General features: G+C 21.6%; 9 protein-coding genes across 9 annotated transcripts; 2 read left to right on the top strand and 7 right to left on the bottom strand.

The window, feature by feature from the left end:
- Positions 1-762: 762 nt before the first annotated feature.
- On the bottom strand, positions 763-1,632 carry PY17X_1463900 (conserved Plasmodium protein, unknown function; the record flags this gene model as incomplete). The annotated part of the gene is made up of 1 exon (XM_718706.2): positions 763-1,632. One exon carries the CDS (start codon positions 1,630-1,632, stop codon positions 763-765), a length of 870 nt encoding a protein of 289 aa, XP_723799.2.
- A 1,657-nt stretch (positions 1,633-3,289) lies between these two features.
- PY17X_1463800 (conserved protein, unknown function) lies at positions 3,290-3,712 on the top strand (the record flags this gene model as incomplete). The annotated part of the gene is made up of 1 exon (XM_718634.1): positions 3,290-3,712. The coding sequence occupies one exon, from the start codon at positions 3,290-3,292 to the stop codon at positions 3,710-3,712; it is 423 nt and encodes a 140-aa protein (XP_723727.1).
- Positions 3,713-4,566: 854 nt separating this feature from the next.
- Positions 4,567-5,748, bottom strand: PY17X_1463700 (uncharacterized protein; the record flags this gene model as incomplete). Its single annotated transcript, XM_718633.1, has 1 exon — positions 4,567-5,748. One exon carries the CDS (start codon positions 5,746-5,748, stop codon positions 4,567-4,569), a length of 1,182 nt encoding a protein of 393 aa, XP_723726.1.
- A 1,206-nt stretch (positions 5,749-6,954) lies between these two features.
- Positions 6,955-8,070, bottom strand: PY17X_1463600 (uncharacterized protein; the record flags this gene model as incomplete). The annotated part of the gene is made up of 1 exon (XM_724257.1): positions 6,955-8,070. One exon carries the CDS (start codon positions 8,068-8,070, stop codon positions 6,955-6,957), a length of 1,116 nt encoding a protein of 371 aa, XP_729350.1.
- A 615-nt stretch (positions 8,071-8,685) lies between these two features.
- On the bottom strand, positions 8,686-9,276 carry PY17X_1463500 (tRNA-splicing endonuclease, putative; the record flags this gene model as incomplete). Its single annotated transcript, XM_724256.3, has 1 exon — positions 8,686-9,276. The coding sequence occupies one exon, from the start codon at positions 9,274-9,276 to the stop codon at positions 8,686-8,688; it is 591 nt and encodes a 196-aa protein (XP_729349.3).
- A 506-nt stretch (positions 9,277-9,782) lies between these two features.
- On the bottom strand, positions 9,783-10,427 carry PY17X_1463400 (uncharacterized protein; the record flags this gene model as incomplete). Its single annotated transcript, XM_724255.2, has 1 exon — positions 9,783-10,427. One exon carries the CDS (start codon positions 10,425-10,427, stop codon positions 9,783-9,785), a length of 645 nt encoding a protein of 214 aa, XP_729348.2.
- A 1,021-nt stretch (positions 10,428-11,448) lies between these two features.
- Positions 11,449-14,248, bottom strand: PY17X_1463300 (dipeptidyl aminopeptidase 2, putative; the record flags this gene model as incomplete). The annotated part of the gene is made up of 8 exons (XM_022957718.1): positions 11,449-12,335; positions 12,445-12,554; positions 12,749-12,965; positions 13,171-13,224; positions 13,399-13,454; positions 13,540-13,711; positions 13,878-13,986; positions 14,168-14,248. 8 exons carry the CDS (start codon positions 14,246-14,248, stop codon positions 11,449-11,451), a joined length of 1,686 nt encoding a protein of 561 aa, XP_022813062.1.
- Positions 14,249-15,288: 1,040 nt separating this feature from the next.
- Positions 15,289-16,884, top strand: PY17X_1463200 (uncharacterized protein; the record flags this gene model as incomplete). The annotated part of the gene is made up of 1 exon (XM_722485.2): positions 15,289-16,884. The coding sequence occupies one exon, from the start codon at positions 15,289-15,291 to the stop codon at positions 16,882-16,884; it is 1,596 nt and encodes a 531-aa protein (XP_727578.2).
- Positions 16,885-17,398: 514 nt separating this feature from the next.
- On the bottom strand, positions 17,399-19,585 carry PY17X_1463100 (serine/threonine protein kinase, putative; the record flags this gene model as incomplete). Its single annotated transcript, XM_022957717.1, has 1 exon — positions 17,399-19,585. One exon carries the CDS (start codon positions 19,583-19,585, stop codon positions 17,399-17,401), a length of 2,187 nt encoding a protein of 728 aa, XP_022813061.1.
- Positions 19,586-20,501: the final 916 nt, after the last annotated feature.

Below are 20,501 nucleotides of genomic sequence, written 5' to 3'. Positions count from 1 at the left end.
TATGATTTTTATTTATTTATGGCCTTTTTTTATTTATTGCATATATATTATAAACGCAAATCAAATAATGTAATTGTGTTGTGATCCCATAAATGTCACATATATCTATTTTTCCTTTTTATGTACTATATATATTATTATGAATGAACTTTTCTCAAAATTATTTTTTTTTTTAAATATTCTTTATTAATTAATTATGATAAAACTCTCATACAATATATATAAAACTCTGCTATGAACAATTGTGGATATTTTTTTATGTGATAAGAGTAGAATAAACAAAATTAGTACTACTATTTTTAAGTCTATACATAGTTAACCATATTATTATACATTCTCTTCATATTTATGAAAACAAAAAGATTTATTCTAAAATTAACAAAATTCATTTTAATACAACATTTCTAGAATCCATGTTTGTACATATGAACGTGACAAACATGTGGTATTAAATAATCTGTTAACATTTTTGAGATTGAATTTTTATAAAACGTTAAATATTTAATTTGAAAACAAAATTATGATAAAATAAATGACAAAAAAAACAAAAACAAGGAAAATATTGTAACAAAATAAAAGTTAAACCAAACAAATGTGACATCCAAAGAATTGAATCGGATTACACAGATTCAGGGAAAAAAAATGTCCCTACATGTAATAACAATAAAATGGACAAGTTACACAAAGAAAAAAGAAAAAAAAATATAAATTTCTACAAATTCGATTCCACAAGATAATATTTTTTGAATTCTTTCGATGGATCTATGAAATGTATCCACTTATTTTTTCCCAAGTATTTTTAATATTAAATTTTGGGGGATTTACAATGTTAGCTAATTTTATTGTGTCCTCACTTGAAGTACTCTTTTTGATATTCATTTTTTCTGTTTCATTCATGTTACTAAAATGATGTTCATTTACATCGTTTATTAAATCAGATGTTTTATTTATATTATTTTTTTCATCTTTTGTATTTAAATTATTAAATATCATCCCACTACTTTTCATTTGTACAATATTACAATCACTACTCATAGATGTACTTCTCTTAACTAATTCAGATTGACTTCTTTCTGAAATATAGTGTACATCATTTTCTTTTCTTTTTTTCCCTTTTTGGGGATACTTATTTGATATTACATCATCAAAATTTGTTTGTTTGTTTGTGTTAAAATTGATATTTTCATAACTTGTAAATTCTCTAGAAAGCTTCTTCTCAATTATGTGGACATCATTGCTTTCTTTCTTTTTTTCATTTTTGTCTTTTTCATCTTCTTTTTCATCTCCCTCATTTTCCCATCTTTTATTCAAATCGTTTAAATTTAACAATTTGTAAAAATAATTTTTTAATGCATAGTATAATTTTTTATACCATGGACAATTCGCATATTCCGTATTGTCAAATTTAAAATAAGTGCACGAACTTATATCATTATATTTAATTTTCCAAGAATTTTTTTTATTGGTTAAATATTCCCCTGTTTTAGTTTTTATGCTTTCATATTCACAATATAATTTATCTTTCCAACTGAGTTCAGTTTTAGGAGGTTTTATTTCTTCTTTTTTTTTAATGGTAAAAATGGATGTAGACATTTCCTTAGAGTATGTATAAAACGCGGATAATTTTTGCATTTTTCAAAAAAAAGTGTGTATATGTGTGTTTTTATAAAAATGATAAAATATTCTCAATTTTTAACAATTTGAAAATTTAAAAAAAACGTCATTGAATTGCCAATTTCTAGGCCCACACTTGGTGAAATCAACAAAATAAGGAAATTAAAAAAGAGCAAATAAATCAAACAACTCAAACAAATAAGATAAATAAAATATGATAAAATAAATATGATAAAATAAATATGATAAAATAAGATAAGATAAAACAAGATAAAACAAGATTGAACAACGTCAAAATAACATATTTTATAGACGATGGTATAGATATATTTTCCTGAGTTTTCCAAAAAAAAAACTTTTAATATTAGTTAATAATTTTAAAAATACGCAAATATTTTATTTTATATAAAAAAAAAATAATACACACACAAAAATATCCATAAATATTTAGTGAAAGCTAGTAATATTATAATTATATATAACTACACACAAGTGTGTACCAAATAAAAAGTATGTTTTTTTTACATGACCATTTTTTTTTTTTTTAATAAAATGTTAATAAAAAACTCTAAAAATTGCTTTTTTATATTGCAATGTCATATAAAAGCTGTATTTTAGTTAGCTATTTACTAAATCGTAAAAAAAAAAAAAAGAATATGATGCAATATGCTCACAAAATAAGCTTTATCAAAAATTTAAATAAATTCCCGTATTTTTAAATATATTTATTAAAATATTCCATAAATCTTTTAAACTTATTTTTGTATCTCATATTTTACTATTATATATATATTCGTATATTCTACACATATAAATTATGAAAAACTACTTAAAAATAAATATTAAAAAAATAGTATAAGATTTGTATTTGCATTTTCCTTCCTATTTAATACCATACAACACTCATTATTACTACTTTTTTAAATTATAACTCTTAAAATCTTTATAAAGAATAAAAAAATGCTCCAATATATTTCATCATAATAATAAAAATATATATATAAGACAAACCAATATCCCAACATTTAATTGGGTATATATAATAATGAATTTAAAAATACATATAAAAAAAAAGTGGAAATTTTCGACTATGAAGAGGTTAAATTGTTCTATATAGGAAAATATTATTATTTATATGTAATCGTAACCGTTCATCCAATTATATAATTTAAAAACGTATTATGTTCTTACCATAATGTATTGCAATTAAAAAATGAATATTAAAAAGAAAAAAAAAACAAAATCAAATCAAAATAAAAACAAAATAAAAACAAAATAAAAATAAAATAAAAATAAATGAGGACAATAATAATACAAAAATATCTATAGTAGGTATATCGTAAAATATGCCAAGATAAAAAATAAATAATTTTGTGCAATATATTAGAGTATTTTTTTATTTGGGTCATTGCATAGAAATAAAAAAATACATAATTGGTATAGAAGATTGTATATATAAATATAAGAATATTTTATTTATTGGATAAAAAGTTAAAAAAATTAATAATTTATAAATATTGTATTTAAAAAATTGGAAAAAAAGAGAAAAGAGAATGTGGTCTTTACAATTTATACATTATCTTTCAAATTATATTTTCTATATATAAGCATTCCAATAAATTATTTCCTTCATGTCATTTTTTCTCTGATATATTTTAATATATTAGTGACCAAAATGAGCCTTGTTAAGTTAATCTACTTAATCGTAACGCCACTAGGAATTGCTCTTCTTATATCATGTTTGCTTAAAATAAAATTTTTAGTAAATTTCAGTTTCGCATTTTGCAGAAAACAGATTGGAGACACACCAATAAGAGTAGTATCTTTAATATTAATTTTAAATCTTATGTTATTTATTACTGAATCTTATAAACTAAAATATGGAGTAAAACATGTATATAATCACAATGATGTAATATCAGGAATTTCCCCAGATCATTTAAAAATATACAAATGGAGACATGAAAGAAATTGGTGGATTGGCTTGTCAAATTTTTGTATATGGCTAATCTTATGGAGGTTTACTGGCATTATAAATCAGTATGTTATTTATTTAGACCAGTTGAAAAAGAAGCGTTCAGAAATGTCGACTAATTAAAGGGCATACAGTAGAAGGATAGAGCAATGTATTATTTTTTTCAAATTTTTTCAAATTTTCAAAATTTTTTACATTTTTTCCAATTTTTTACATTTTTTCCAATTTTTTACATTTTTTCCAATTTTTCAAAATTTTTTACATTTTTTACATTTTTTCCAATTTTTTACATTTTTTCCAATTTTCTACATTTTTATTCCCCCATTTTCTGAATTTTGGGGCACTAGCATAATCATGTGTGTAACTATTTTTGTAACTTTGGCTTTTTTAGAAAAGGCCACAACCCCACAAAAAAAATCCTCAAATGAATTATATCCTTTATTATTTTTATTTTATTATTACATTTTTAATGACCAATTAACGTGTTAACTTTGTTTTTTTTTCTGTTATACCAACATAATATTTTTAAAATCACAAAAAAACATAAAGTATTTATAGCTAACTAAAAAAATAATATATAACCACTTTTTTTTAAATCATCTTTGAAATATTCTATAAACAAATTTAATTATCATTATCATTATCAAGTAGATTAAATATTATATTCCAATTTATTTTAAGTCGAAAAAAAAAAACATATTAATTGGTACTTTATCGTAAATTGTTTAAAAATTAAAAGACGAGAAAACAACATCAAATTGTGCAAATAGTATTATGGGACATATCCTATAAATATTCACATTTTAAATAATTTCAATAAATCAGACATGAAAGAGCTTGGATTTGTTTGAAGACACAAATTGTGTTATTTTAACAAAAAAAAAGGAAAATATTATATAAAAATGGAAAAAATATTATATAAAAATTAAAAATGGAAAAAATACGTTTCAAACAAGTAACAAACATTATTGTCGGATTTATTTTCTTTGCTCTGCCTCCGAAGGAAGCATAGATGCATATGGAATTGCATTTGGAGGCATTGAATTAAAATTAGAATTGTTATAAGGAAAGTACATAGTGGGCGTTGTATTATTTATTGTGTTTCCTTGAAAATGTGGGGGAGGAGCATTATGAAACCTAAAATTGTTATTACTCTTTGGAATCTTGTTATCTTTTGGAAATTTGGTGTTATTATGATTATTACTAAACTGGGGAGGGTATGGATTATATTGGCCAAAGGCTGGAGATGGACAAATATTGTTATTAAGATTATCTTGTTGTAGAGTTACTGTTAAATTAGATCCATTTAATTCGAGACCATCTTTATATTTTTCAGCCGCATTTTTTGCAGCTGTTAAAGTAGCATATGAAATAAAAATTTTAGAATCTTTTGGTATCATTTTAAATGATTTAATTTCTCCAAATTTTTTAAAACATTCTTTAATATTTTCAACTCTTGTTGAATTACTAATACCTTGTATACATATTTTATTAGCCATATTTTTTTCATCAATATTATTATTTTTATATCTGTTTAATATAGTTTCTGCTAATACATCATTTTCACCTGTATATCTACTTTTTATATTTTGGCTAGCTAGCGATTTATTCAAATGAATTTCTTTATGTAAATATGGACATTCATCTCCTCGATTACATGCATTTTTTCTCCAAAAACTGCAAACTCTTGCCATATTTCTTTTAAAATATGGATCTCTTCTTTTTAATTTTGATAAATCCATATTTCCATGATTAATTTTATCATACGTATCTGTAGATATATTGTTTTCTAACTGTTCTAAAAAAAAATTACGATTTGTTTCATTTTCTGGCAAGGTAATACTTGTTTCAAGGAATTTATCCCTGACTTGTACAGGTAAATTATATTCTAAATCAAATAAACAAGTTTGACATACATTTTTTACTTTTGCACACTTATTACATATTATTGTTTGTTTATATCTTGCATTATGACCTGGTTTCCATCGAAATAAAGTAAATGCATTTTTACAAATTTTACATTCTTTTCCATTCTCTTCTCTTATTATTCTAACATATGGATTTTCTCCTAAACAAGTTTCACACAATATTGGTAAATCAGAATTTTCATAACCTTGTTTTTTTACATCCCCTCTTATATTGTGTCCATATCTATCCATCGTTTCATTCGAAAATTATATAATAAGGCATGCTATTTGAAAATAGGTACATTCATATATCTATACTTATAATGAATATTTAAAATTATAAAAAAAAAAAAAAAAAAAAAAAAAATTAAATAATGAAATATTTCATTTAAATTACATATTATAATTTCAAAGTAAAATATTTTTATTTTCTCTCTACATTATATTCATATATTTCTATATATACAAAATTATAAATATGACAAATAGCTAAGCCATGAAATAAATTATATATATATCAAATAACTTTTAATACATTCATTTGAATTTTCCTTTTTTTTTTTTTTTTTTTTTTTTTTCACTTCATTGGCTTAAAGCTGGAGAAATATTTGAATGAGTAAAAATGGGGTGAGTAAAAATATATGATCTTTTCCAATTTATTCGAAAATATGTACTTTTATTTTTTTTATTTTTTTTATTTTTTTTCACTTTCTTTACCCCTTTTAAATATATAAAATTATATTAACTTTTAATTTAATCTTTAATTTTATTTGTATAAAAAAAAAAAAACAAAAAAGTAGGCAGAGCAAAGCAAAGCAAAGCAAAACAAAGCAAAACAAAGCTCCGTATATCAAAGTCAAATACATATATAATATATATGTACATCATACAAAATTGAAAATGATGAATAAAACAAAATACCATTTTAATTAATTCAAATTAAGGCAAAGGAAAATATAAATTAAAAAATTAAATAAATATAAAAATAATTAAACCATTTCAAAAATTTTTTTTTTATTCATTTTTGGTCTTAGCTAAATATTAATAAAAAAAATTTTTACTCCCTCATTTACTTTTTACAACATACAAAAATAATCTAAAATATTATCCTATATCACTATATACTTATCCTAGTAATTATATTTATATATATAAATATTTATATATATAAATATTTATGTATTTATATATTTATGTATTTATGTATTTATGTATATGGACCTTTTAATTCACACATGTAAGTATGAGATATACACGTCTTAATCTTTATACTAGTTATTATTATTAGTGTATTATTTATGTTTTTCGATATTCTGGTAATTTTAATGTTATATAAAACAGAATTTATATTCAATTGTGTATAGTATAGAGTGTATATCTGTGTGCAAATTTTAGTCTAGATAAATAAATGGTATACAAAATATAAGAGAGAAAAATTCTTTTTGTTTCTCTCTTTAATTATTTTTTTCTAAAAATCGATTGGACCCATATTCTTTTCATTTCTAAATTTCTTTTTCGATTTTTAACAATTCTAGTAATATATTTATTTTGAATTTCTTCAAACATATCATTTTGACAAAACAAATTCCGAAGTTCTTCTGTTGTGAAAAAATAAACAAATGTTTTGTCTCCACGAACATAAAAATTATCAGAAATTTTTTTTTCTTTCTTATTAGCAAATCTAACTTGTGTTAAATCATATAATCCATAATCCCTTAATAAAACATAACCACCACTTTTTAAATATTTATATGAATTTAAAATTACATTCTTCATTTTTTCTGGTGAAACAGAAGATAAAACATATATAAGTAAAACAACATCAACATATCCCAATTCATTTAAATTTGTTGAGATCTCATTATATGACGTTATATCTACTACTGATGTTTTTATTAAGTTCCCTAATTTTTTATACTCTTTTAAATCGTAGATACATGAATAATTTTCCTCTTCTCCTTGGTCTTCATATTCCATATCGTAACCATTTTCAGTAGAAATATTATTCTCAACACTATCGCTAATATTTTCTACTTTGTCATTTTCTACTTTGCGATTTTCGCTATTTGAAATGTCGCCAAGAGATGATAAGCCATTTAAATTCTGGCCATTCATTTGCTCATTTTTTAACGTCTCATTTATATGAACAATTTTTTTCCATTTTTCGTTCAATAAGTTTATCGCATTTTTAGAAAAGTCTATTCCAATAAAATCACAATTATGATACTCTAGCAAAAGTGGAATTAATGTATTCCCTACTCCACATCCCATTTCTAAAATTATTTTTCTTTTTTCTTTTTGTTCATTTTCACAATTCTTAGAGTCATTTAATAAATCTCCATCTTTAAAAATATGATCAAACTCAACTTTAATCCATTTTCTATCTTTAAAAAAATTTGTTTTATAATGATTATAAAATTTATCCCAATTTTTTTTTCCTTCTTGTAGTAATTTTTCTTTCTGAAATTCGTGTATAGCTCTTTTATTATTTTCTATAATTTTTTTTTCTCTTTCTATTGCTTCTTCAGATAGAGTGAAGTTTACGACAATATCAGAATCGAAGAAAGGCCTCATATTACATAAGACGAGAAAGTGATGAAATAAAAAATAAATATATATATATATATGACAAATTCATGTAAAAATTGTGAATATTGCAAAAATTGCAAAGATTTGTATAATATTCTGCATTGTTCAGGTATTTCTACAAAAATTTGGCTATATATAGCTATTATTTCTTTTTATGCATATAATTTTTTTCTCTCATAATATTAGCTAACCATTTTAAAAAATAAAATATTTTATTAAATTTATTAACAGCAATAATATTTTCGATACAACTGTCACTTCAAATATAACCATAAAATATGTTTAAATAAATAATCAAAAAATATAGTTAAAATAAACAAATTATGCTCCCAAGGAACCGTGTTAAAAATAAAAACAACAACAATAATAAGAAGAAAATAATAACAGAAATAATAATAATAATAATACAAAATAATAACAAAATAATAACAAAATAGTAACAAAATAATAACAAAATAATAATAAATAAAACGAATAAAAACGTAAGACGGATACCAATAATTAAATAATTTATATTTTTCCTTTCATTTCACTACAAAAATAAATCAATATAACATATAATATTAGATATCCAAAAAATGCATATACTTATTTGATAGTTTATTTATATGAATAAAGCTTCACATAAACAATATTGTTATGAAGATTAAAACTGTTAGTCTTTCTTTCCAAAATTAGGATAACGTTTTTTTTTATACTATGTGAAATTCTTAATATTTTAATCAAATCTCTTAAAATATCATTTTCTTTTATGAAATAAACAATGTATATTGAATGTGTATATTTTTTATCTGTTAAATATAATAAATATTCAGCTCCATATAAATTATCATTTTTAACTATATACCCATTTTCCTCAAAATATTGTTTACATTTTAAAAGAAATTCTGTATAGTTATTTTCATCAGAAACTTTGTTTGTAATGCTACCATTTATTTTGTTTTCTTTTCCTGTATCATTTTCCTCTTTATTTTTATTTTTTTTTTTTTTTTTTTTTGTATTCAAAACATTATATTGTTGGAAATTCAACAAATCTACGTTTATTTCTTTACTACATTCCACTTCATGATACTTACATTTATTACAGTTTTGATCGATCATCTCAATAATATTTTTGTCAACATTTTGTTCGCTAAAAAATAATTCATAGTTTTCATTTTTAAATTCGTATATAACCTTCATTATCATCATTATTATTATTATTATTATTATGCAGATTAAAAAATACCTTAAATGTATGACTATGCAATATAAACATGGTTTTATACATATTTACAATTTATCAAATAATTTTATTTTCATCACTTTTGTGATGTATTATAAATGTGTTTGCCATTTGAGGCTTCTGTTCTTTTTTAGCAAATTTGTGTAATAGGAAAATAAGAGGGAAAAATAAAAGGAAAAATAAAAGGAAAAATAGGAAAGAAAAATAAAAGGAAAAATAAAACAAAACAAAGCAAAGCAAAGCAAAGTGGCCAACTAGCCAAATAACATAAATAGTGATTTCATAAAAATGGTAATTCAAAAAAAATTGTCACAAAAAAAAGATAAAAGTAAAAATAGAAAAGTGCAGCTCTTTGCCATTTCTTAAAAGTCGTGTAAATAAAAATAAGCAAATTTTTGAAAACAACCAAATTATAAAAATAAACATATAAAAATATGCACAAAAATATGCACATAAAATATGCCTTCTCCTACTAACGTAACCGTGGCGCAACAAATCGATAGGGAACCCCCCCCTTTTTAGGGTATATTTTATAACCATCGATATCTTTGTATGTATTTACAAATGAGTTTTCAATTCTCCTGATTTTTTCAAGTACATTTTTCTTTGCGTTTAATAAAGATTTAAATTTTTTTTCAAATTCTTGTCCTTTTTTTTTTAATCTATTATTTTCCGTTTTTAAATCATATTTTTCATCATTGTCATTATAAAATTCATGAGTATTATTAAATACATATCTTAATGGAATATTCATTTGATAATTATTTATTTTTTTATTTATTTTTTTTAAAAAAGAATAATTATAATTTTCTTCTGTTTTTAATTTATTTCTTATTTTTTTTAATTTTACATTTTCTGGTATAGCTATTTCTTCCTTAACTAAAATATTTTCTTTTTCATTAATTCTTGAGTGAACCATTCCCGTATTAAATTCATCGGGATTTTTATTCATTATTTTTTCTTTTAACACATTTTCAATTTTTTGTTTTTTTTTATAAATTTCTCTTCTTTTTGTATAATCTACTTTTTTTTCTAACTCCCCTAAGTGTAGTCTATTTTTTGCTTGCCCTCTTTCTCGGTAGCTCCTTTTAGGGATAATGTTCTTTAAGCTCGACATTTTTTACTAATTTGAAATTATAAATATATTTATTCTATTAACATATGATCGTATAACCATTCACGTGTAACCTTACTTTTTTATTTTGCTAAAAAATAAAATATAAAAACAGAACCACCCTTATATTTCTATATATCCAGATATGCTATATGTAGATATTATTTGGGCGTGATATATATTATTTATTGTTAGTCTCGAAATAGAAAAAACAATAATCTTTTACAAGATAGTTTCCCTTTTGTTAATTTGTATGTATGTATGTATGTATATATTTATTTACGATTTCAAACTATTTTTATTTATACATAAACTATTCTTCAAATATTATTAAGCATTCCATCTCTCTTTTTATATTATATATTTTTTTTATATTTTTTATATATATTTTTTTTTTTTTTTTTTTAAATAATTATAATTTCCTCCTACCTTTTTAGCTAAAAATAAATATTGCAAATTGTATTTTATTTTTTTATAAATTTTTGAAACCCTGACTGAATAATGTAATGCCATGTTTTTCCAATGGTCCGAGTAAAATTGCTATACAAAATATGCATACATAAATAAATATATAAATATATAAATATATATAAATAAATATATATAATTATATATATAATATATATATGGAAAAATGAAGCATTTTCCCCTTTAATTCATTTGATAACACATAAGAAAAGATAATTTTTTTTTTTTTTTTTTTTTTTTTTTTTTAAATTATATAGAACAAAATAACAGCTATGAAATATGTATGACAAATAATTAGCTTATGAATTTGAAGTATCCTGTTTAAATTTTATTTAATTTTAATACTATGTTGTAAGAAAAATAAATATATAATATAATGTAATGTAATATAATGTAATGTAAATAATGTAATATGATAGCAAACATGTTTATAGAACTTATACGTTTTATGAAAAAGGGCGCAAATACTTGTTTATCAAAAAAAATAACATTAAAAAAAAATATATAAAAATATGATTTAATATGAATTTTCGAAAAATTTAAATTTTTATATAAATTAAACAAGTAAATCTTTGCCACTTCCTCTGGTAAAATCAGGATCAATATATACTGCTTGAGATTCTATACCATTTAAATTTATTCCTCTTTGATATTTTAAGTATCCTTTATATCCCCAATGATTTCCCCATGTATTTCTAATTAGCCAATATTTTATTAGTTTATTATTTTTATTAATATATTCACCCCATCCAACTATAACAACAGCATGATTTGTTTGTTGCCATCCATTAAACTCTTTATTTGGAACATCACATATTTTATTTTCATCTGAAATAGTTGTATATATAAAATTATAATCATTTAATTTGTATATTTTTAATAATGATGAAGTTGCATAAATTGCAGCTACAATAGGTCCATTATTTAATATTTCCCTCATCATATCATATTCACTTGAACATTCATAACATCCACTTATATAATTATAATCAGATGCATAATATATTTCCTTATTTTTTTTATTTCTAGAAAATTTTTCTATTTTAGATGAAATTTTATTATCTAAAGATCCATAGTTCATAGTTGCATGAATACCATTTTCATAAATTTCTTTTCCAACAAGAAATGGAAAACCTCCATCACATCCTTGATTATATTGTGATAAATTTATAATACATTCATAAAATAATTTATTCATTTTAATATTTTTTTTGTATTTTTTTGATAATAATATTTCAAATCTTTTTTCTAATACATATACACTAGATATTAAATAACAACTTCCACATTCTTTTTGATCTTCTACTATTTCATCAAAATTTTTATTATTATATGGATCACCCCAACTGAATTCTTTTGGTAAAACTAAATTCATTTCCATTTTTTTCGATTCTCTTTTTTTGCATCCATATATTCGCCTTTCCTTTCCTCCGTGTCTGTCAACTGTTTCGCAAGGAAAAAAAAAAAAAAAAAAAAAAAAAAAAAAATATAATAAATGGAAAAAAAAAAAAAAAAAAAATAATAGTAATAATAAAATAACAAAATGGCTAACTGTAGCTTATCTTTGTCGATCCAAATAGTCCTGGATGATTCATTCGGATTTTATTGTAATTATCTTTTTGCATCAACCCAAGAAAGTTCGTATCAGTGTCTGTATGCTCTCTAAAAAGTAAAAATATAAAAATGTAAAAATGTAAAAATATCATTACAATCGTAATAACCACACACAAGTATGTATGAGGAAGAATATGCCAAACAAAATGAGCCAACATGTTGCCATTTTAGAAAAGACATACAAAATTATGATGAAAAATTAATTTTTATAAAAAAAAATTGTATAGTATGCATTTCTATACTTATTATTGACAAAATTATTATCTTCTTTATTGGAATTATTCATATTATGTATAACAAAGGAAGAGATAGGCATCTTTGTAATTTTTTCAGCATAGAAACAACCCCATTGATATATTTTTTCTTTATCATTTTTTTGTTTTCTTTCATAAAATATCCATCCTAATCTTATTTTTGTTGGATCTGTTTTATAGCACTCTGTATTTATTTTGTTTATATCTGCCAATACATAAAAATAGAATGTCAAAATGTATGAACAGTTCATAAAATAGAATGTCAAAACATATGAACAGTTCATAAAATAGAATGTCAAAATGCATGAACAGTTCATAAAATAGAATGTCAAAACATATGAACAGTTCATAAAATAATGCACTAATTATTTTTACATTATTATTAAAATTAACAAATGTTTATTTCTTACTTTCTACAATACTTGGACATTCCTCACTAACTTTTTTGTCATACTTAAAAAATCCTGTTAGTAAAAAAAAAAAAAATTATAAAAAATAAAGTATAAAAAATAAAGTATAAAAAATAAAGTATAAAAAATGGCCGCGCTATAAGTTTAGCATATATATTTTATGGTGTGTAAATTTATGTAAACATATACGAGTATATATATGTGTAGACACATTTAATTGACACATACCAAAGTATCTCTTCCCCCTCAATCGAATTTCAAATCCTTCATCATAGACCATTGTCCTTAAAAATAAAAAATAATGAAAAATATACAGATCTAAACAACTTTTGCTGAAATATAAAATGGTTTTATTTTTATCTAACTTACCAGTTTCCTATAATCGAATTATTATCATCCACTGATCTAACGGCAAGATAAGTCCAAATACCGCGAGAACTGGAATCGTTAAATAACTTAATTTTTTCAAAAGTTAAGTTAATTTTTAAATTTTTTAATTCACCATAATTTGTTTGCAAATATTTTTCGTAATTATTTAACTCTGATAATAGATGTAAAAAATAAATCAAAGTTTATAGACACTTATGGTCAAAAGAAACCCTAAAAATTGTCTCTTATTTCATTTTTTTCACTATTTTTTTTCACTATTTTTTTTCATTTTTTTTTTCACTATTTTTTTCATTTTTTTTTTCATTTTTTTTTATAACCAGGTCTTAAGTTTTCCGCATTTTTATTGGGAACACTACCCCCACAATGTTCCGAAGTATCGCTAATTTTTTCGCTCTCTTTTATTTCCCAAATTCCTACAACATCATTCTTTAAAAATAAATGCACAAACAAATGTATATCTCATTACTACAATTTAATAGTGGTTAGACATTGGTTTTGTATTCTATTTTACTCCATATTACTCCATATTACTCTATTTTTTCTATTATTTTTCTATTATTTTTCTATTATTTTTTGAATTTTTTTTAAAAGGGCAAAGTTTGTATACCATAAGAGCATGAATAGGCAGATCCCCTTTTGCAAGCCCAATCAAAAATACAATGAGGAAATAAAATAAAACATATTTCATATTATATTGAATAACCAAAAAGATAAGAATATAGAATAATAAAATTAGGATAGATTAATTAAAATAAATATAATGCCACTGTTCAGGCAAAATGGGTGTTAAATACTACAAAATATCGACACAATATTCGGATATAAACAAATAAATATTTTATATATATGTGTGTGCAATTATTTTTTTTAAAATTAAATAAATGAAAAAAAAATGTAAGTTATATTTTAATAACTTAGACATTTTAATTTATAAATATACAATATATTTTTTTTCTTTCTAATTTAATTATGTATAAAATATTGTACATATGATATTATGTTCATTATTACACTTCAATATATTTTTGTAAAAAATTCATATTTATGTAAATTTTATGTAAATTTTATATACATTCTTTTTTTTTTTTTTTTTTTTTTTATAGGGAAAATATAACTTAAAATATGAAAGTATCATTTATCACAATCAATTGTATATACACATACAAACTTCTTTTCATATAGTATAAAATATTTTATTTATAATTTCCATCCATTTTTATAAAAAAATATATATTTATCATTTTCCTTATTTTTACACCTTTTCACTCTACAACCAAAAATACTATCATAATATATTTGTTGTATTTTATCTTCGCTAAATAGTACCAAACTAAAATGGGTCACGCTTGCACAAATCTTCTACAACAAATACTCCACAATAAATGGCATAGCTTTCTTCAATTTCTTTCGTTTATTTTTTCGTTTATTTTTTCGCTTATTTTTTTTAAATTTATTATATTGGCATAAAAACACAACTAAAACAAAATAACCCTTGTACACACAAAAATTAATTTGAAAAAAAAATTATATCTTTATGCAAAAAATAAAATTCCATACAAACATATACTTATAACACAGTTAGCCATTTGTTGACAATGTTCATTATACTTATCAGGTTTCTACATAAATAATTTTTTTTTTCTTTTTTTTTTTCTTTTTTTTTTTCTTTTTTTTTCTTTTTTTTTTTCTTTTTTTTTCTTTTTTTTTCCTGATTTGGCTATAAATATTATGAAAAAGGGTCTTCTATGTATCCTCGTTATTTTCCCGATTTTTAGTCTATGTTTAAAAATAAAATCAGAAATTATGTTTTTATTTTTTATACCCTCATTACATAAACAAAATGGAAACAATAACATAATAAAAATTCCAGTGAAAAATTATAAAATAAAACAAATATCACATCATTATCTTTTTAATCAAAATATAAATGATACTAATTTATATATGTCCAATTGTGTAAATGCAAAAAAAAACAAAATAAATAATCTTCACTTTTTAATAACATCACCTGAAGCTGCTAAAATATACAGATTTGTAATTATATTATTAATATATTATATAAAAAAATATATAATACAAAATGATGATACTAAAAATTGTATATCCATAAAAAATAAAGACAAAAATAATATAAACCTAATAAATAAACTTGTTAACATTCCAATAATTTCTATAGGGATATCAACTAATTATATAATTAATAATAAATTAAAAAAAAATGATTTTTATAATATATATAAAAATATGTCTTTAGAAAATAAAAAAATATATGATATAAATAATTATGAATTTAACAAAATTAATAAAAGCTTGAAAAATTTTAATATTGTTTTTACCCCAAGTATATCAAATGCAGACACTCTAAAACGAGAATTATTTTTATATTATTTTCAAAAACAAATAAAACTGTTTGATCTTAAACACAGCAATAATCTCGTTGATAATAATCTCACTGATAATAATCTCATTGATAATAATCTCATTGATAATAATCTCATTGATAATAATCTCATTGGTGTTGTTTGGGTCTCATCGGCTATTAGTATGTCAAATTTTGAAGATATTAAAAAATGGAATATAGAAAAAAAACAAAATTCTAATATAAAAAATGTTAATGTTATGAGAATAAATTGCTATGATACTAAAAGTATAAATTATAGTAAAAAAAAATTAAAAAAAATAAAAATAAAAAAAAATTCCATAGTTTGCTTAATGAGCAATAGTGCTGTCTTATCTTTTTATCAAAACTTTGGAAACAATTTTAATTATGTTGTATGTATGGGAAAAAGTTGTTATCTCCTTTTGAAAAAATTAAATTTTGTAAATGTATATTATCCAACGAATTCGAAATTGGAGTTGTTACTAAACATGTTGGTCAAATTGCACCGTAAAATAACAAAAAAAATGGCAATAAAAAATGGGGAAAAAAATGAAAAAAAAAATGAAAAAAAAATTGAAAAAAAAATTGAAAAAAAGGCCGAAAAAAAGGCCGAAAAAAAAGTCGAAAAAAAAGTCGAAAAAAAAGTCGAAAAAAAAACAAATGCAAACTTGGAATCAAATTGGGGGGATACCACAAGTAATAATTATAAAAATGAAATTCGAAACAATATTCATGAAATGGATATACAAAATTCTAAATGCATGAACAAACAAATCAAAGTTATTCTTACCAGGGAAAAACATAAAAATTATCAAATAAAAAAATACCTTCTCCAAAAAAATATACCCATTCAAATTATACCATGCATAAAAACGGAATATAAACACGAAGGAATTACACACCTTTGTAACACTTTCCTTTCGCATATTCAAGAGGACTCTTGAAAAGGTGGTAACAACGCCGATAAAGCTAATAAATAAAAATAAATAGAATAAAAAATCAATAAAATAGTAGATAAATAGTAGATAAATAGTAGATAGTGATGGATAAAATAGTAGATAGTGATGAAAGTAAAACGTGGCTAGCCAACCCAGTTTCCAGCGCAGTTTGAAGCCTTATGTGGACACGAAATTTTCCGCGAACTTTAATAAACATCACGATTACGATACACTCATCAATATACCACTTGTTGCATCATTTTCTTATAGATCCATTTCTAATTATAACTTTTCCTCTTTTAGCTTCAAAAAAATTAATATATTATCTACCCCTTTTTTATTAATTTATTTTTGATAATTTAATTCCCCCGAAAAATTGCACTACTAACATTAACGGTACAGGCTTATTTTGTACTTTTTTTTTTTTTTTTTTTTTGCACACACCTAGCTAGCCAAATAACATAATTTGTGATTGAACTGCACACACGAAATGTCTTATCAATTTTAAAAAGACTTAATTTTATTTGATAGATATCTTTTGAAACTCATCAAGAAGTTCGGAAAATTTATCATTTTTATCTGATGCTATAAAATTTTTGTTTTTTGGATTTTCAGAAACAAAATCATTAGTGTCGTAAGAATATTTTATTTCCGTTTTTTTATTTGAAATATCAAAATGAAAGGAATTTGGTGAGTCATTTTTATTATTATCAAAATAGCCCATATTATTAAATCCGTTGTTATTAAATCCGTTGTTATTAAATCCGTTGTTATTAAATCCGTTGTTATTAAATCCGTTATTGTTATAGTTTGAATTTTTTTCGAAATAATCTGAAACGTTATTTAACGAAGAATAATCACTATTAAATAAAGATTCCTTTAAAATTTGTTCATTAAAATTATGACTATGCTTATTAACAATATTATTATTTTCTTTATCTAATGAAAAAGAAGAATCAAAAAAACCCATGCTCATATTATTTTTATGTAAACATCCTAAGTTTCCATTGTATCCAATCTCAAATAAATCAACATTTTTTTCATCAATTAAATTATCATAATTAAATGCAAAATTAAAATTATCATAATTTAATTCTCCGTCACTATTAATAGTAGTATTTTCTCCATTTTTACTATTATCATTAATATTAGTATTTATTGTTTCATTCAAATCAAATAAATTTATATCTTTATCAGCATCTTTTATATTATCTACATTTTTAATAAATGCTTGATCTTTTACTAAATTAGTATTTTCTTTTGGACTATTATTTATATTTGTATCTATCATTATAGAATCATCTTTTGTAATACTCTCGATACTTAATAATTTAACATTATCTTTTTCATTTTTATTTTTGTCTAAATTTGAATTATCAACAATTGTAGTAGGAATATTATTCTTCTCCTCAACCTTTTCTTCTGGTTGTTTTGTATTAGATTCAATTTTATTAGTATTATTTTTTTTATTTTCTAATAAAATTACATCAGATGTTTTTTTCTTAAATAGTACAGGAGTAAGATATTTAAAAAACCCACCAGTAGTATTACTAGCAGATGTAATACCATTATAAGAATTTGTATTTGAATTTTGTTTATATCTTTGTGATTTTATTTTAATATTTATTGTTTTATCACTTGAAACTTCAATAAGTTCATCATTTTTATTATTAATATTAAGTTCATTTATTTTTTCAAAAATTTTATTAACTAGCTTTTTAATATCTAACGGTATATGCATAAACCAAGATTTCAAATCTCCATAATTTTCTAATATTAACAAAAGTGTAGAAGAAGAAATTCGAATTTGAGGATTTTTATCCAATGTCATTAATAATATTGATATAATTCTTTTTGAATATTTGGTTACATGTGGAATTACAAAACTTCCATTTAAAATAGACAAAAAACTATTATTGCTTGTATTTATATCTACATTTTCATCATCTGTTCTGTTAATGTTTGTTGAAATACTTCCTTGAAATGGATGAAATCCAAATAACAATAAATATAATATACATCCTACCATCCATATATCTACTTTTGTAGATATTTCCCCATTTGAATATAAATCTATCAATTCTGGTGGCCTATAATATATTGTTGTATCACGTTCAATCTCATATTTTAGTAAATTTAATTCATTTTTTTTTAAATCATTAGGAAAAAATGATTTTGATACTGTATGTGAACAAAAATCACATATTTTATATACATTGTTTTTATCACATAAAATATTTTCTAATTTTATATCTCTGTGTATTATTGGTATTTCTTGTGTGTGTAAAAAATTTAAACCACTTATTATATCTTTTAATATTTTAATAATATGAAATTCTTTTATTTTATCTTTATTCTTTTCAAATATATTTAATAAATTACCTCTTTCACAATATTCCATTAACATAATAACTATTTTATAATTATTTTCATTTATTATTGTTGATCCATAATATTGTACTATATTTTTATGAGGTGGTAAGCTTTTTAATATATTTATTTCTTTTTTTGCCATTTCTAATTTTTCTTTATTTTGACATATTGTTTTTTTTATTGTATATGTTTTATTTGTGTTTAAATCATTTGCTAAATAAACAAATGAATATGCCCCTTCAGATATTAATTTATCTTCCTTAATTGTCTTTCCATTTATTTCATATATTTTTCCTCCTATAAGTGTTGTACATATACTCTTTAATTTTAACATTTTTTTTGAATAAATTTGAAAAAACAATTTTTATTTTTTTAAAGCATTCCTTTTATTTCAGAAAATATATCTAACATAAATTAGTGAGTTAAAATTTAATAAATATATCTATACTGCCATACAAAGGTATATATAATTTATCCTTCAAATCATACAGATTATTATAAATGAAAAAAATATTTTTTTTTTTAATATTAAAACTGTTTCTGCACATTTAATAATACATAATAAATTATAGTATAGAATAAAAATGTACAAAAATACCAAAAAAAATTATGCACAAATATATTAATATATGCAATTTTCGTATTCAGACAAATAGACATTAAATATTCTCTTCGATATTACAATACCAATATTATCATCACAAAAATTTTTATTATATTAAAAAAGGCACACACATGTACAATAAATAAATAAATATATATATATAAATAAATATGTATATAAATAAATATATATGTATATATATATATAACATAAACAACGGGGGGATACAAATTTTTCATATCAGCAAGTATGCATATAACCCATATATTGGGGGAATTGAAAAGCAGAAGACATTAAAATGTATTTTATTTTTTTTTTAAAACAGTTGCTTAAAACATGTATATACATATAATGGCTATGCATAATTATTTACATAGCTATTAAAACTTTCATATGAATGCATAAATATTAGGCAACATATTTACATGTGCATACCACATATATAAGGCAAATATTTTTCTTTAAAAAAAATAATGACATATAATTTATGCATATATTATAGAGTATATATAATATGCACTTTTACAAACATACTACTTTTTGTGTATGTACATTTACAAAAATATATTATATATATAATAATTTGTTTATACACCTTTAAATTTTAATTTATTTTCTTAATTTATTAATTTTACATAAAAGGCAA

The sequence above is a fragment of the Plasmodium yoelii genome (assembly GCF_900002385.2).
Source record: "Plasmodium yoelii strain 17X genome assembly, chromosome: 14".
Lineage (NCBI taxonomy): Eukaryota > Apicomplexa > Aconoidasida > Haemosporida > Plasmodiidae > Plasmodium > Plasmodium yoelii.
Note: the sequence above shows the minus strand (reverse complement) of the source record. Positions and strands in the feature narration are given on the sequence as shown.